Below are 18,411 nucleotides of genomic sequence, written 5' to 3' on the forward strand. Positions count from 1 at the left end.
AAAAGCTAGAAGCTCCCGAATGCTAAAAGTAAATACAGTGATATTTAAATTAATTAAATAATAATAAATTTATAAAAAGGCTGAATAAAGACAAAGTTAAAAGACAACTAACATTTTTCAAGTAAATATTAGACCAATTATTTAAATCTAAACAAAGATAAGTTAACAAGATGCCCCATTGATCCTGTTCGTACAAGAACAATGACAGCCTTTATCAGCCAGAATCGAACCTATATTAGATTTAATGATCCCAATACTTTTCATATCCCTAACCTTAAATTTGGGAAGTCGCTAATATTCACAAGTATTTTGACTAATTCAATCCGATTTAGCTATTTATTTATCTTCGATATTCAAATCCAAGACCAATGATTAAATGATCAAGATGTTTATCACTACGATCAATTCTATATTGGTAAAAGTAGAAAACATATACCCAAATAAAGGCAAACAGAATAACAAATTTGGACTATATAACAATAAATAATTAGGATTAAAAAGATGAGAACTCACTACAGGAGTATACTATCGCTTAGTTATTGTGTCCTCGTGTCGAACACATTTCGGACACGATACTCACCGACACACGTGTCTGCTGTGTCCAACCGTGTCTTAATAAAAAATAAAAAATTCTTCTCCGGACACGCTTGGACACACCTAAATATCATCACGTGTTCGCGTGTCCAGTCTTATTCTTAATATATATTCTTAAAATAAATTTAAATATAGTACATATTATTATTTATTAAAATAAAAAATATTTTAAATACTTGATATAATTAAAATAAGACATTAAAAATAATTAAAAATTTTAATTTATATTTTAATATCAATAAAATATCAAAATATCATTACAATTTATCTAAAAAATACTTTATATTTTATATATATTTGTGTCCCCGTGTCATGTAAGATTTTAAAATTCGCGTGTCAGCGTGTCCCATGTCCGTATTAGTGTCCGTGCATCATGGGGAGTATATGACCGTTTAGAAACTTGTATAACTTTCTAGCTTTAATTTTGGTCATTCATACAAAACTTAACGGTCTAAATTTTCCTTCTATTCTAAATTTCTCATGTCAATATATAGACGTGAAATGTTAAGAGTGCCAATACTTTTAGTGTAAAAAAGTAATGAATTGAGTAATATTAGCTCAAATACAAGGCAAAACAAAAAGAAGAAAATATATTGGTCACCGAGCAGGTAACATTAAGAGAAATATGCTAATTTGACAATCCACTTCTTATAACTTCCCTGTAATTCTCCCATAGCACTCTTAATACAAATTTCTGCATAACGCGTATAAATTTGCACGGAGAAACATGTTACATGACATCGAAAGAAAACATAGGAGAAAATCCTATTTGCAAATATATTGTCTCCGAAGTCCACCACTACACAAACTGCCCTATTCTTTGTCAATAATAATAGCAACCAACAGCTACATTACGCAACATTCATAGGGTACATGACCGTGGCAATCTGATTAATTCACATATTTACTACAGCAGGTATTATCTTAGGCGTCTGTCTTGTATAAAATGTCTTGTATAATTGACACAATGACGAGTTCCAATCATTACAGAGCCCAAGGCAAAACGAGGGATAAAAGGGGGGTACCGTGTCAATGCCACGATCATGCACTGGTCAAGCAATCCTCCCAAGTGCCATACTTAGAACTGAAGCTTCCTCCACCACTCTGTTGAGCATGCTCAGAAATAACTGTGCGAGCGCAGATATCCCAGGTCCTTGCAATCTCCCCAAGAGACATTGGTTGTGATAAACTTCTCAGGGATATGCTAAACCTCGCCTTTGCCTTCAGTGAAAGATCTTCGTTCTCCTTACTGTCAACATCAATTTATTGTTTTCATTATCATTAAAGCCAGAAGACTTGCCAGCAAATATAAGGAAAACTAAGGAAATGGGAATATAGTAGTTGCAATGCTCATTCTCACCTGGATTCAACTGGAAACTTGTCAAGAAGTAAAGGAGAACAATTAGGATAATTTGTAGGAACAAGCAAGCGCAGGGGTTGAATCGGTGACTGCATACAATAAATAAAGAGAAGTTCTTATATATATATATATGAACAATTACTGAATGTGCATATGGCTTAAGCGTTCTAAAAGCCCACCATCTGTGCAGAAGCATATTGGGATTTTAGGCTCGGACTGAGAGCCACAGCAACAAAGGAACATTTGACAACGGTCCCTTCTGCCCCATCAGCAGCTGCAGCAGCTGAAGTTGGATCAACTTCTTCTTCACTTATATCTACTACTGTGTCAATAAGTCGCTGATTAATCTCCCTGATTTCTTCCAAAAGAGCATGATTAGCCTGCCATGTACAAATAAAGTTCTCATCAGCCATCGAACACCAAAACAGCAAATGTTCCCACACATTAAATTTTTCAAAGAGATCTCACTAAGCCAACAACATTGAAACAAAGCCCTTTCCCACTAGTTGGAGATGGCTAAAACCCTTGAGTGAGAACAAAAACAATAGATACCAGGTGCCAAGCTCATGTCATCCAAAGGGGCATATAACAGTCATTTGCAAAATATGTTTCTTTCGAAGTCTAGATCCCTAGAATTTGCAATAAAGAAAAGCCATGATTAACAAAAACTTTAAATTTAGAAATAGAGTTTAAATAAATAGAAGGTATATGAGTTATAATCCATGTAGTTAAGTCCATTAGTAGTAACGGGAAGCCCGAAAATGAAGGCAGTAAAAGAAAGCATAAGTACCTCAATCCTTGGCTTCTTGATGCTAGACGTTGCAGTTGACTCCAAATCAGATGCCTCCAAAGTTAATTGCTTAATGCTATCGTTCATGCTACCAGCAGATGATGCAACATTCAAAGGGGTAGCATTAGTGTAGCGCTTCATCCTCCTGGTTCCATTGGCACCATCTTGGGTGATGAAATTTCTGGCCTGAAGACGACAGTTAGTCATGGCAACCAAGTCTTCCCCGACAGCAGCTCTGGATCCATTACCTGGAGCTGATCCTGCTATTCTATCATTCATGCTGACAACTGAACCAATATCACTGACTGCGGCAGTTAATGCTTTGGATGACATGGATTTCATCTGAATCACGATTAAGGCATAAATTTGTCATTTATAAATCCAAAATTAAAACAGTAGATAACTGCAGAAACTCTTATCAACAAATCTAAAATACTTGAAGGTCACACACACCCATCAGGCCAGCTTAAGATTAACTGGACTAACCACTCTAATTAGGCGCTCAAGAGGCTGATCAGTTACAGATGACTTTCCAGAAGTGGGTGCCAAGGCATTACCATGAGGACCATCTAGGCCACTAAACTCCGCTAGTAATGGGGAGGCTGATATCCCAGGAGTTCCAATGGCAAGGGATTGAGCAGGTGCTACTGTGCTACTTGTTTGTTGGTGTCCAACATTAACAGCATTTGACATTGTAGAGAGACCAGAAATGGGCTTCTCAGAATCTCCTGGCATAGGAGATGGAGCCAAAGGAGGTGAAGGAGTAGGGCCTACAAAAGGTGAGTTGGCAGATTGCAGAGGGGTACCAGCTTTTGTGAGAGACGGAGGATGATTTTGTTGGTCAACCTGAGGAGATGAATGCTGTGGAATCTGAGGAGACGCAGCCTGAAGGAGTTGGGGTGAAGAAGCTGGAAAAGAATTCCCTTGTTTCAGCTGTTGATGAGGAAAAGCTGAGCGTTGGTTGGAGTTAAGATTTTGCTGAAAGACCCCCGGCTTAACACCGATTGCTTGCCTCACCTTTATATCGGTTACTTCATTCATTTGGTGAAGTTGTTGCATTTGATGTGTCTGCAATTGTGCCGGCAACTGTTGCTTTGCTGACTGGTGTAACTGCTGCTGCTGCTGTTGCTGTTGCTGTTGTTGCTGCTGCTGCTGCTGCTGCTGCTGCTGTTGTAGCATCTGCTGCCTCTGTATCAATTGCCGCTGTTGATATTGCTGTTTGAGCTGTTGACTCTGCAATATCTGCTGTTCGTGCTGTTTTAGTTGCTGCTGTTGAAGCATATTTGAACCTGGCTGGAGGGAATTAAGATTTGATTGGATCATATTTACCCCACCTTGTGAAGACAATGAGTTAACGTTACTTTGCTGAGGAGCACTAACAGGGTTCTGTTGAAGGGAACTCACTGGAACCTGCTGCAGAGAGTTAATAGCATTGCCTTGTCCTGAATCTAAATTGGTACCGGGTTGCATTGAATTGATCATATTTTGTTGTGCTGGTGATACACCAGACATCTGCATACTTGTCATATTATTCTGCTGTGTCATCGGTACAGAACCTTGTATATTTGTTGTTTGCAACTGAGAGTTCATTTGATTTTCATGAGACTGGGCCTGAGTGACTTGGGATTGTGACTGTGACATTGAGTGTATATGAGTTGGGGGAAGTTGTCCTGGGGCTTTCCTAGGTCTATTTGTATTTATGAAGTTTATAATCTGCTTCTCATATGAACTCATTTTATCCTTGTAATTAGGTAAAATGCTTCCCTTGGACACCTGGAGGAATGCTATAATACGCTCCAACATCAATTTAAATACCTTCAGCTTTTCAAGTTGATCTGACTTTGGTTGGTTGGGTAAATCATGCTGATAGGGAAAAGATACAAGGTTAAACAAATTTATGTTATTCTAAAGTAAATAAATAAATGAAGGGCTTCATTCAAGATCAGTGAAGAACACTTGAAAGTGCTTAACACACTGCAAACTCCACGGAAAAGAATTCTTTACCCATAGCAGCAATAAAAGAACACAGAACATACCTGCTGAAGTTTAGAGGCAATTTTCTGGTACATTTCAGTCAACTCTGGCAAGTAATTTTCTTTCATGATTTTGATCTGTATGTTCAAATAATCAAGAATCAAATAACTGGCATTAGAAACCTTGAAATATCTCATGCAAGCAATATGCATCATAACAGAATAAATATGTTGGAAAAGCAGCCGCCGCCAGTCTTTTCCTACTTTTAAGAGAGGAGAGGGGGGGGGGGGGTGAACATAATGTTTGCACTGAAGCTATACAAATCAAAACACTATCAGATTAAACATTATGATGAATCTGCCTTGATAGCTGATGCTAGTAAGTGAGGATGAGTAAGGTACTAATAAAAGAGATTCACGGAAGAGGATATTCCTGCTCAGGGTAGAAACCAACAGTTTTCATTAATATAGTCCACACTATTTCAGAAATAATATGAAGAAAAGTTTCACTGTTGCACTAACAGAGAGATCTTAATAAAAACCCTCAAAATAAGTGCCATCAACTTCCATTATTTAACTTAGCGTTCATTTGACTAATTTCTGTTGTTCAATCCAAGAAAAGCAATGAGGAAGTTGCCTATTACCTTCTGATACACTTCTTCTTGCCAATCACCAGCACTTGGCTGTCCAGTTTGTGCAGTTGAATCAACAGAAGCTACAACAGATTGTGACATACAAACATAAGCAGCATATAACAAATGTAGACATTTGAATTTAGAGAGAGAGAGCGAGAGAGAGAGAGGGGGGGGGGGGTTATTGAAAATGAACTAAAAAAGACCCTGCAAATTACAACATACATCATTATATAGTAATATACTATGTTCTCACAAAGATGCTTTCACCAATATGGGATTTTCCTATGGGCTATAGACTAATAAGTAAAGGTGTTTTGCAATAGGAATCATAAACTTGAATGACAAATGTATAATAATGCATCACCACAGTTTCTGAAGCAAGGAAATAAAATTTATCAAGACTAAATATTACAAAATGAAAATTAGAAGGCAATTGTCCCAAATTTAAGAGAGGATTGCACTGGTGGTGTGGGAGAGATCATTATAATAATTTAACGAAAAAAGATAAGCACACAAAGCACAAAACCACACAAAAATATGGTAAACTATACTTGTCAATTTTTTTTTTCATTTTTATCCTCTTTCTTTGACATTTTTTGTTAGTGACAGTAGCATAAGAGGCTTATCAAGGATGTCAAAACCACACTCCTAAATGTATAATTATATGCCTGTAGATGTTTGAAAGGCTGAAGTATTCGCAGCAGAAAACAACTCTAATCAAGCAGGAACTTTGATTGTGCAATCTCCACATTCCCAGCAATCGAGGGTTTGGATTTATCTGGTGCAAAAACCTAGCCTAAACCAGGAAACTGCCCCAAACGCTAATCCCTCATTCAGTAAAAGCTCACATCTGCTGCAACAATTGTACTGCTTCAGAACTAAAATTGAAGTGTATTGATCTGAAATCCAAAAATTGGTGCAAGTTTTGCTGTTCTTTTCTACTTCGCTAATGTTTTGGCCTGCCCTTGTGATTCTGATCTGGGTGGATGTGCTGCTCTTCCCAACCTGTTGACATTGCGTCTTCATTTCTTCCGTTCTCCTTACCCCATTTTAGCTATATTGCAATGCTTTGCAATTCAGTTAAAAGCTATTCGTTTTCCATTAAATGTTAGGATATGTAACTTGTGACCTTTAGTTTATTATAGGGCTTAGACCTACTTACAGTTTTACATCTGTTATGTATTTTGAATGAGTTTATTCATATTTTTGTTGCAATTTCATGGTTAGTATGGCCAAAAACAGGATCTCACAGTGTACGAGTCCAATCCCTATATGATCCACAGGGTAGGATCAACAAATTTGACAACCGTGGAGACATCAATATATAGAAGATTAAAGACTGAAAAATGCATAGTTGAGCATCTACATACTTGATGAAGTCTCTGGAATGGGTCTCTGCGATTGATATAATTGCTTTTGTTGATCAAGAACACTTTGCTGTTGAAGTAAGGAGCTTGATGCCTGAAGTCTTTGCATATCTCGTTGCAACGGATTTGTCTGCTGCTGCAAGCCCAATTGCTGTTGCAACTGTGCAGGCTGAGATTGAACCTGAGCCATCATTTGCTGCTGTGGAGCCTGTGGTTGTGGCTGCTGTGTTTGGGATGGTAACAAATTTGATGCATTTTGTTGTGACTGTTGTTGCAGTGAAACCTTCGATTGTTGTAGCATGTGTGCAGAGTGCTGGCTTGTTTGCATGCCTGAGTTGACATTATTTGCCAACTGTTGTTGCATATTTGATAAGTTATTTTGTTGATTTAATAATTGTTGTTGTTGCAGGTTCGAGAGATTATTCTGCTGAGGAACCAACCGCTGTGATTGTTGCATATCACCAACATTATTCTGTTGTCCAAGCATTGATGCATGTTGCATGTTTGTTGTATTTGCCTGAGATCCCAAAAGCTGCTGTTGCTGCTGCTGCTGCTGCTGCTGCTGTTGTTGTTGTTGTGGAGCCAATATTGACTGTTGAGACATTTGTGTCTGCTGCGGATGAATAATAGATGCCTGTTGTTGCTGCCTCATAACTTGAGGGTGTTGTTGAAGCATGGACTGTGTTGACTGTTGGACATTATTAGATTGTTGATTGTGTTGCATGCTAGGTATAGAGGATGTCTGCATTGTTTGCATCATGGACTGCTGAGAGGATTGCAACTGATTTGGTTGTATAAGGTTCTGCTGTTGCTGCTGCTGCTGTTGTTGCTGCTGCATTTGGATCTTATGCTTCATAATTTGCTGCTGAAGCTGTTGCTGTTGCTGTTGGTACATATATTGCTGTGAATTCTGTGACTGCTGCTGTTGCTGGGGAACAACCTGCTGCCTTCCAGGTATTTGTCTCTGGGAACCAGGAAATACATTTTGCATATTGGAGTTCTGCCCAAGAGTGCTCCCGACTGAATTTTGTCCAGGTATAGTCTGCACGCTGGAATTCTGGCCAACATTTTGGATGGGAGTCGGTGCTAGACTAGAAACTGGTGGCAAGTTTGGTTGTGATGCAATGGTATTTTGAATGTTCTGAGATAGAAGCTGCTGGCGTGGCTGGGGTTGGTTAGGCAATGGCATAGGATGTTGCTGCCCTGCATTGTGAACTTGAGGCTGCATAACGAGTCCTAATTGAAACAAATAAATAAAAAATTGCCCAAGTCACAGTGTGAAATCAAAGCCAATATGAATTGCTAACATAAGAATGATTTCAACGTAAAAACATCTGACAAGGATCAACTGCAAGACAAATCAGAGAAAATGCCATTTCAAAGCAATAGGACAGTATGTAGCCCCAGCAGCTCAAGCTGACAAACAAGAAACAACTCAAGAAGTCAGATATTATCAGCATGCTATCACCACACGAACACCCTTAAATGCTAACCTGGATCAGGAGGTTTGTTGCTAGTCCCACCTTGATTTGATGGTAAATTACCAGCCATATTGCCTGGGTTTTTAGTCTCCATAGTAAGCATCTTCAAAGAGATTTTCCTCAGATAGTCAGGCTGAAATAAGGGCCACATCAATTCATCAGTCTTCCTTATCATATATGTTTTGCACTTTGCAAAGGTGAACCATAAATGAAAATGGTAATTGTGAAAACCCTAATTAGGGATATACCTGGCTTGTTGCAGCAGTAAAAATCTTCTCCTCAAATCTTTGAGCAATCTTCCGAAGTTCATGCAAACCCTCTTGACCAGAAACAGGAAGGTGCCTTTTTAATGTGTCCATTCTGCGAAAAAATAAAATAACAATTAAATAATACAAGTGATCAAGATCTTAGACTTAGTACAATATAATCTAACGATGGAACATTATTAGCATGTAAAAGTCCTTATTGAAATCATCAATTTACATTATTATTCCCCTACCTACAGAAAAGGAAGGGGAAAGATGTCGTACTACAACTCCGGCAACAAGAACATAAATGTAGAACATCACAGTGAAAGCCAAATACACATGCAAAACCGGCATGAGGAGATTTCTACTTGAAGAAACTGGCATCACACTCCATAGAAAAGAACCAATGTTTGCAAATATAGTGACCAAAAGCAAAACTTTCTTCCTCCTCTCTCAAAACGTACTGAATTTTCAAAAGACACACCAATTCTCACTCATCATGCCAAAAGCTTATTCCAGAATACAATGCAATGCAACACCCTGTGATTGAATTATGTTTGGGGTTTATCCACAAGTGTGATTATGCCTGTTTGCCAATCTAAGAAATATGTGTGACACTTGCATGCTAAAATTCATTCACGGAACATGAATATGAAATTGAAAAATCACTATTCAGCCCCAGATAAAAAAAAAAAGTAACATTTGGTTGGCAGCAGAATTCAATAAATTAGGACGGATTCTTTACCGATAATCACATAGAAATTTGAGCACCTATTTAATAAAATATACGCACTAGACAATTACACAGTATGCTACTATGCTCATGTTCTTTAACCACACTTTCTTTTTCTTTTTCTTTTCTAATGGACCAAAAATAGGAAGTAAATTTTGTCAACGTATTTAACAAATGTGTTCTTTTGACATGCAACAGTTAAAAAGATATAAATCACATCTGTGGTACAGGCACAACATTAAAACTGAATCTTACATTTTATTAACAATTCTTTGGCGGGACTCAGGCTGCAGCTGACTTCTCCAATCATTATTATCCATAATAGGTTCAGCGCCTTGATTAGGTCTCCAATTATTGGTATCCATCAAATCGACATTAACTGGAACACCAAAAAAGAACATTCTTATCAAATCAGCCTCCGAAAAGAACACATAAAGGGAATATTTGTATTTACAAGGCATTAAAAAGATCATCAATAGCAATTGTTGATATACCACGTAGTCCTACACTGGACATCCTCAAAATCTCTTTAAATAAGCTTTGATTGTAATAAGATAGAATGCAACCAAATGAGCATAATCATCTGAATTGTGACCCACCACACAACAAGCTACTATCTTGATTCCCCTCGACAATAATGTAAACTTGATGTAAATGGACAACAGAGTATTAAGGATGACTCAGTTTATACAGGCTTTGTAAAGATACTTCAAGCAATATTAACAGCTGCTTATCTTTAATAAACAAAAGATGTCAAAGACACGTCAACCCACCAATAACTTCAGAATAATCCAAACATGGAAATCAAATCAAAAGCATTATTCGAGAAATGATTATCATAAATTAACATTAAATGTTCAACAGACATGCTATATAAAATCAATTAAGGATTTCCAAAAGAATAAACTTAAGATTCCATAAATTGCAGTCAATGCAGTAGGTAAAAACCAAATCTGTTTTTTTTTTCCCAGTTAACACGGCATTCAAAGGTTGTATGGGACTAGGAATGATAATTTACTAACTTGAGTCTACTACCGATAAATACGAAGCAAAGCAAGGTAACTGAATTCACAGACCCAAGGATGCCTCAAGCCTGACAAGCCAGGATCATTCAAGCCAATGTCCCAAGCCAGGGAAGTTAGGGAAAAAAAGACCATGATATCCATTATCCAACCTAAATTATTCTGAGCCACAAGTTATCATGGTAGGATTATAAAAGGCATGCACTGAAAATATGCCCAACATCTTGACCCATTTAAAAACACACCCATTTAACTCTCCACTGGAGCGACTATGAAGGGGCATAAGTCGGAACAAAAACAGCATAAGACCTAAGCAACAACCTCAACCCAAAACGTTCATCTATACCAAAAAACCAGCAATATACTAGTTACTAATTCTTTCTTGATTGTAAATGCTTTTGCATACACTCCACTTGACAGTGCTTGGTGAGTGGTGCACAATCTTTACAGACAACCTCAGAAACAGGCAACCAAACAACTTTATACCCAAGACACAAAAAAAAGTAATAATCCTCTTACAAAGAGAGGAATGATAATTGATGTCTCTCCATGTAGCAAAAATGTTGCACAGCATATAACTTTTTTCTTATGCTAAAAGAATTCCATTTATTTTTCCCCCTACCTTTTCATTCCAATAGATTCTCTTCTTAACCATGTTATGTTGATTTTCCAGTAAGAGAGGGTAAAATTCCCACTGCCGGAGGCATACTTTATGCTCCTTTCCATAAGCTTGTCGAGTTATTAACAATTCTGCGGCATCTCCGGCGCGAATACAGATAAGTTTGAAGGGGTAATCACTAAGCAATTCCCATATTCCAGTTCTGAGTTGTTTTATTTTGGCCAACAATAAGGTAAAGATTTTCTGCCCTAACATGTATCCCTCTACAACTTACTACCATAATTTTCAATCACACAAGATTTTTAAGCTAAATCAAACACAGCTTAAACTATCAAATTCGTTAAACGGATGATATTTCCCCCAATTAGAGATCTCTGAGCTTCTTCCTATCCCCCCCCCCCCCTCTCTTAAAAATCCCGATCACTGGAAAACCCGCAATTTCCACTCAGCCTTTCAATGGAACATTACCAATCGTACACCAGAAACAAAGATAACTCACCAATTAAAGTTAATCCAATCGTAATACTGGGAAATCAGCGACGAAAATTAAAAACCAAACCACGGGAATAAACGACGAACAGGGATGTTAGAGAGAGAGAGATAAAAGGAAACCTGGAGGAGCTGCGGCGGTTGTTAAATAGAGATTCGGAACGGTGGCGTGTGGAGTGTGAGAAAATCGGAGAATTGAGAGAAACGAAGAAATTGTCAGCTAAACTTTGGGGTTGTTCCTTCTTCACCCACTCATTACATCGCCGACTTTAAATTTAGCTGCTTTTGTCAAACTTTTTTCTTTTCCAACACTAATTTCAGCAGCTACAGTTGTGCAATAAAACCAAATAAAAGTAAGTAATAATAGTATTTAATAAATTTTTTTTTTTTTAACCAAAGATAGGAGACTCGAATCCGCAACCTCTTAATAATTGAGTATGGGGAGACTATGCCATTTGAGCTATTACTCATTGGCTTTGATAATTTTTTTTTTAAACTTGAAATCATTATAATAAATATAATATAAATGTAATAAGGAGTAAAGCTAAATTTAAATATTTATTCAGATATAAATTTACAAAAAATATTCTATTTATAGTATACTAAGACTCCATCATCAAATGAATCATCATATATTTGTTATATTTATATATACTAATTCACATTTTCTTTTTGCTATTGGAATAATTAAATATGTAATATGCTAATAGTTACGTTTGTTTAAAGTAATAATAATAGAAAATTTTTATGAGATGTCAAATAGATATTTATATATAATAACTGATTTTTTTGTGTATATAATATAATTGATAAACTTATATAAGATTTTTTTATTTTAAAAAATATAGGATAATTTTTTAAAAAAAATAATACTAGGTAATTAATTTTTTAAAATTATTTTACTTACCTTAAATTTTAGATTTCATAAATTCATAACTCTAACTTCTAAATTATAAATATTAGCTAAATTCTAAATTCAATTAGTTAATATTTACTAACTAAAAATTAGCTCGTTATATTTTAAAAAAATATATATTTATAAGTAATTGTAAAAGACCTTTTAACTTTTAAAAGTCAAAAGCAAAAGTATATAAACTTATTTTATGGAACACAAAATATTAACCTATCAATGGTATTATTTGTTATTAAAAGTCAACCAAATATAATATATATATATATATATACAAATAAAAAAATAAAAGTAGACAATGAGAATATTAAACAATATGAATAATGAATATGTTCGATGTTCAATTCAATATATATGTAGATTATTATATTTATTATTTTTAATTAGATGGTTATTTCTTTTGATTCGATTTACTCATACACAATAACTGGATGTTTAATTCACTATGTATACAGATGATTATGCTAATGTTAAAATTTACATTATTCATATTGTTTACAAAAATAATTGTCTACCTAAAAAATTTGCGTACAAATATATGTAGCTACTATTTTTTATCGTTTGTATGAACTATGTACTCTTAAAAATTTCAAGTACTCCTCCATCGAACTCTACAAAACTCACCTTTAAAATGTAAAAATAAATAAATAAATTTGACTGAATTTGGAAGAATATGCAGAACTCTCAACTTTTAAATAATGTTAATTAACACCGTGTCAAAAAATGACTATCGACATTAATACTTTTGATTTTTTCATATTAATACAAGAGTAATATTATATGATCAATAAATATTATTATTTTTTATTAGTATTTAATCAACAATAATTTTTATCCATAATTATAAATATTTTATACACAAAAAATATATAATTTATACATATATTTATTAAAATTTTGTACACATCAATCAATACAATTTATACTCATATATTAATATGATTTGCACCCATATTTTTTCAAAATTCATATACATAAATTAATAAAATAATAATTTAATATTTATACTGATCAAATAATGACCAAAATACTAAAAATTACTCACTCCAAAAAATTTTCTTAACGTAATACTACAAATCTACAATACTACATTTTTCTTAAGCTTTTCATTCAATATTGTTTTTTCATATATATATATATATTTTCAGTTCTTCACAATTATGGAGAACTAAATCTACAAAATGTAATTCGTTACTATAAGCAGCAACCTTACTGCTAAACCGAAACACGGTAATTTGATTGGTTCAGATAAATTGTTTATCGAACTTTTATTTGGTGAAAGATATGTAACTTTAACCATATACTGTTAAAATAAAATTTTTATTAATTCAAATCATTTCTATTGAATCACCAACAATATATATTATAATACTGTATTTCTAAAACAGTTGAATTATAATTCTTCTTATAAAAAAAATTGCTGAGGACAAATGATAAGAAGTTATTAGAGGATTTAGGGAGTTTAATAAAGAACGGAAAGATAAAAAAAAAAAAGAATAACACAAAAAGGCACACTCTAAAGACACAGCGAAAACATAAAAAGATAAATAAGGAATTTTTTTATTAGACTTTTAAAAAATCTGTTTTTACTTTTTAGCAACCTATGATATCGGAAGGGATTTCTTAATAAACCTTCAAAGAACATGACCATCTCAATAAAAATGATGAAAATTGAAAGAAACTAGCACACACAATTACCTTAGTATCGGATCCTTAATTTTCTTTATGCGAAACAAATCACTTACTTCATTTAATCACACTAAAAAGGAACGTGCATAAAGCAATTGAAAATTTTAAATTGTCTCACCAAATGTGTTTAATTAGGTCCCTAACAATTAACAAACTAGCAGAAAAAATAAATAAAATAAGATAATTTAATTTAAATCTCCTAAAGATAAGATAACTAATTTAAATCAAATTTGATCAGTCACAAAAAAAATCAAATTTAATCTTATTGGATTAGATAAGATTTGATTTAAATTTTAAAATCCTAAAGATATGATAATTAATTTAAATCAGATTTGATTTCATTAGATTAAATCAGATTTGATTTAAATTTAAAATTCCTAAAAATACTACTGAGCAAATCAAAACTAAATGAAATCTTCTAACAAACCTTAATAACAAAACAAACTAAAATAGAGGCGTAACAATTTCCAAAATTAAATTAAATTGGACTTGAAAAACACTATTGGGTCTCTTACTATTCTAATAATTATAACTTATTCAATTCAGCATTTATAATAATAAATAAAATCACCGTTATATAAATCATTTAATTTGAAATAACATAATTTTCTTGTGACATTTGAAATAACATAATTTATTATTCGGGCGCGCTAGACATCCATGTAACCAAGTTGGCACAAGTCTAAATAGAGTCACGCACATTCGTTACTTAACGCTCATTATGAAAAAACGTTACTTCTTCCTCAATACAAAACTGCTCATTCTCTTCGAATCTCTCTCAAAATCACTCAAACTTCAGTATGTTCTCTGCAAAAACCACTACTGGAGAAGAATCGCGAGAAAATTTGGCTGCTCGTTCTCTTCGAATCTCTCTCAAAATCACTCAAACTTCAGTACGTTCTCTGCAAAAACCACTACTGGAGAAGAATCGCGAGAAAATTTGGCAAGGAACAACCAGAAACGAACGAAAACAGCAACAGAGATTCGTCTTCCTCCTCCTCCTCATTCTTCTCCTTCTTTTTCGCGTTCCTTCTTTTTCACGTGTTTTCTCCTTATCTTCATTCTTTTGTTATTATTGCTGCTGTATTTTTTGTCTTTTCCTCTTTCTCTCTCTGGTAAAGAAGCAGTAGAAGGTGAGGAAGAAGAGTTTTAAATTGTGCATAACAGAAATGAACCGAAATAGTCAACTCCACTGAACCGAACATCATTCATGTGCTGAATAAAACGTCATAAACATTTAATCATCAAAGAAAAATATTTCTACATGCACAAAGACTCAGTTGAACACACTAACAATCAAGTAAATCAAAATGAGCAACTCCGCTGGAACTGAGCAACATTCATGTGCTGAATAAAACGTCATAAACATTCAATCATCAAGAATAGCATTTTTCCATGCAAAAGAAGTCAACTGAACACATAACAACCAGGTGAACTGAAATGACCAACACCACTAAACCGAACACCAATCATGTGCTGAATAAAACGTGATAAACATTCAATCGGTAAGAAAAATATTTCTACATGCACAATGACTCAACTGAATACATTAACAATCAAGTGAATCAAAATGAGCAACTCCACTTAACCGAGCAAAATGTTGGTGGTGCTGGTGAAGAAGCAGAAGCAGAAAAAGAACCTACGTGCGCAAATTTAAAAGAAGGAGGAGGAGGAGGAAGAGGAAGAGGATGAGAAATACTATTCTTGTTGATTGAAAGTTGATCACCATTTATTGACCACATGAACATTGTTCGATTCGGTGACCTCCTTTTACTTTATTCAGTGTTTAAGATTATTGTGATAACATGCAGCAATAATTTTCTAGCTGTCTCAACATAATAACCTCATTCAACTGATTTGAATTTGAATCATTCATTGTTTCTATAAAGAAGTGTAAATCGAAGAAGAAAACGAAGAAGAAGAACGACAGAGCTTATTACGTTAAATTCAATATTGATCAATAATGAAGAATGCGAGCAGAAAAGAAAAACGCGAACAGAAAAGAACAACGAATTTTATTAGGTTGAAGAAGAAAAAGAAGGAGGAAAACGCGAGAAGAGAACAAGATTTACATTATATAAAGCGCGTGTATAACAAACGCGCAAGGGAGTTGAGGGAGGTGCATCTGATCAAAGTTACTTGGATAGCTTGGATGAAAAAATTACATAGATGTAGAATTTTTCTGTTTGTGATTATAATTAATATATGTATTGTCTACAAACAAATTAAAAAATTAAATAATTTCCCGACATACAATACTTTATTATCGAAAGTGTTTATTATTATAATAACTAAGGAAATGAGTGAAAAATAATTTCTCGTCGTTCTTTTCTTCCATCTTCGATAGCCCAATATTCATGACTATGTTCAGATTATCTATTAGGGTATTGAAATTCAATACACTTAATTCGATTAGTGACTTTTATGCATTAGTTTATGTTCTTTTCTTCCATTTAGATGTTGGTTGCATTTCACTTTTGTTGGAAATCCACGTGTTTTTGGATACTAGACGCTGCTGCATCCCAAACCTTATTCATGATCTAAAATCAGAAACACTTCAGAAAAAGGACCAACTATTTGGTATCATGAACTGGAAGTCTAAACACAACAGTCAACGGCTCTTTACAAAAGTTAGTATGACCAAACTACCAATCTAACAGGAGGTGTCCAAAACAGTTCTGCAATTTTAGTTGAACCAGTTACAACACTGAAAGTTTTAACCATTATAACTGACAATTGCTTCAACCGCTGGCGCATTGGATAGTCATCTACTGGAATCTTCTACCTCTGCTTCTATGCTACGTCGGGTTTGTATGAACTAGTGATGGAAAAACAAGAAATATTAATGTTTTTTCAAGCAATAAGAATGTTTGTCTTCTGACGAGCTTAGACAAGAAAACTGGAAACAAATGAGAGTCTCAGAATATACCAAGTTAATTACAAAAAGACCAAGATTGGGAGATTTAAGCAAGTTGCTATTACAGGCCAAGGAACTTAATTACCTGGATTGACAAGTTCATTGTAAAGATCAAGCTGATTTCATGGTTGTCAATGGCTTCTCCGGGGTGTATTCTCCATTTTATGCATTTTTATAGTTATTTTCCTAAGATAATCAGTCTGAAATAAGGGGATATCACATCCAATCAATCCTTCCATCATCCATATCCGTGTTTGCAATTTTACATAGATAATCCACATATGAAAACTGGCAACTGAGGCCATCATTATAAGTAAATATACCTCGGTGTCTGCTTTAGAAAAGATCTTCTCCTCAAGCCTTTCAGCAATCCTCCAAAGTTCTTGTGATCCCTCTGGATCAGTCACATCAAGATGTCTCTTTAACAGTTTCATTCTACAAAATAATCATAGTAGCCTAATAGTTAGAACATCCAAGTGACTGATATTTTAATATCCACAAATGAGAGAATATGATTATCAAAAATCAAGAAACATGCTTCTCCGCTATAGACTATGAGCAACACTAGCTTGCTAAAGCTCACACACAGATAATGAATAAATTGTTTAAATTGTTACCCTCTAGAATTTGTAAATGGTTACTAAACATAGAATGTTGGTATGTCAAAACTCAAAGAGGTAATTATATTTTATGATCTATCAGAATAGAATTTTATATAGGTTATTATTGATGATACAGTTTTTGCTATAAGACATCTATTCAGGCAAAGAGAAGAAAAAATCGAAGGGAATGGAAAGTAATAATGTCATGAAACCATTAAACCCAAAAACTTAAGCGGATAGAAAAAGGTAACATTAATGGTTATATCTCTAACACTCCCCCTAAAACAAGAGCCTCTTTTGGGTTTTTTTTAATTTTTGCATAGGCCTTCTTTTCTCCTTTAGTTGCCTTATGCTATTTTTGACTTTTAGGGTTCACCAAGGATCGAACTCTTGACCTTTCAGACATCGAGCTCTAATACCAAGTCATAAAACCACTCATCCCAAAAGCTTAAGCTGATGGGAAAACAAAACATTAATGGTTATATCTCTAACAAATAAATCCTCCTAACAATCAGAAGAAAAGAAGAAGCACACAACGAAGAGAATAAATTTATGTAGCAAGCTACCCAAACTGTAAACATTAAAATAATAATGGACAAATCATTTGAACAATGGAGTGCTTTAAGACCTAACAGAAGCCAAATGCCTAATCTTATCCTAAAGTATAGCTTAAAAGCATGCTCTGTGATCAAATTAGTTACACATGACAAATCTCATGGAAATATAGTTTATGACTAATTTTTCTTTTTGATGTGCAAATGCAGCCAAAAATATATATATATATATATATATATTCAGGATCTCAGATCACCAAGTACAACAAAGGAAGAAAATTACATTTTGTAGACAATTCTTTGTCGGGAATCAGGGCAAAAGTAATCTCTCCATTCTCTTTCTCTTGCTTCTGAAAAGGGATGACCAACATCAGCAGGCTCCAATTATTGGTATTAGTAAATTTATATTATCTGAGGTATAAATGATA

General features: G+C 34.3%; 1 protein-coding gene across 1 annotated transcript; it reads right to left on the reverse strand.

Moving 5' to 3' along the window:
• Positions 1–1,220: 1,220 nt before the first annotated feature.
• NRB4 (mediator of RNA polymerase II transcription subunit 15a-like protein) lies at positions 1,221–11,653 on the reverse strand. The gene is made up of 12 exons (XM_088498315.1): positions 11,435–11,653; positions 9,437–9,560; positions 8,449–8,560; positions 8,213–8,333; positions 6,723–7,955; positions 5,362–5,432; positions 4,781–4,855; positions 3,231–4,607; positions 2,745–3,086; positions 2,134–2,334; positions 1,955–2,043; positions 1,221–1,843 (listed from the first exon to the last, which is right to left on the reverse strand). The coding sequence occupies exons 2-12, from the start codon at positions 9,544–9,546 to the stop codon at positions 1,636–1,638; spliced, it is 3,939 nt and encodes a 1,312-aa protein (XP_088354441.1). The 5' UTR covers positions 9,547–9,560; positions 11,435–11,653; the 3' UTR covers positions 1,221–1,635.
• Between the last annotated feature and the right edge of the window lie 6,758 nt (positions 11,654–18,411).

The sequence above is a fragment of the Arachis ipaensis genome, chromosome B9 (assembly GCF_059453495.1).
Source record: "Arachis ipaensis isolate K30076 ecotype BB chromosome B9, ASM5945349v1, whole genome shotgun sequence".
Classification (NCBI taxonomy): domain Eukaryota; kingdom Viridiplantae; phylum Streptophyta; class Magnoliopsida; order Fabales; family Fabaceae; genus Arachis; species Arachis ipaensis.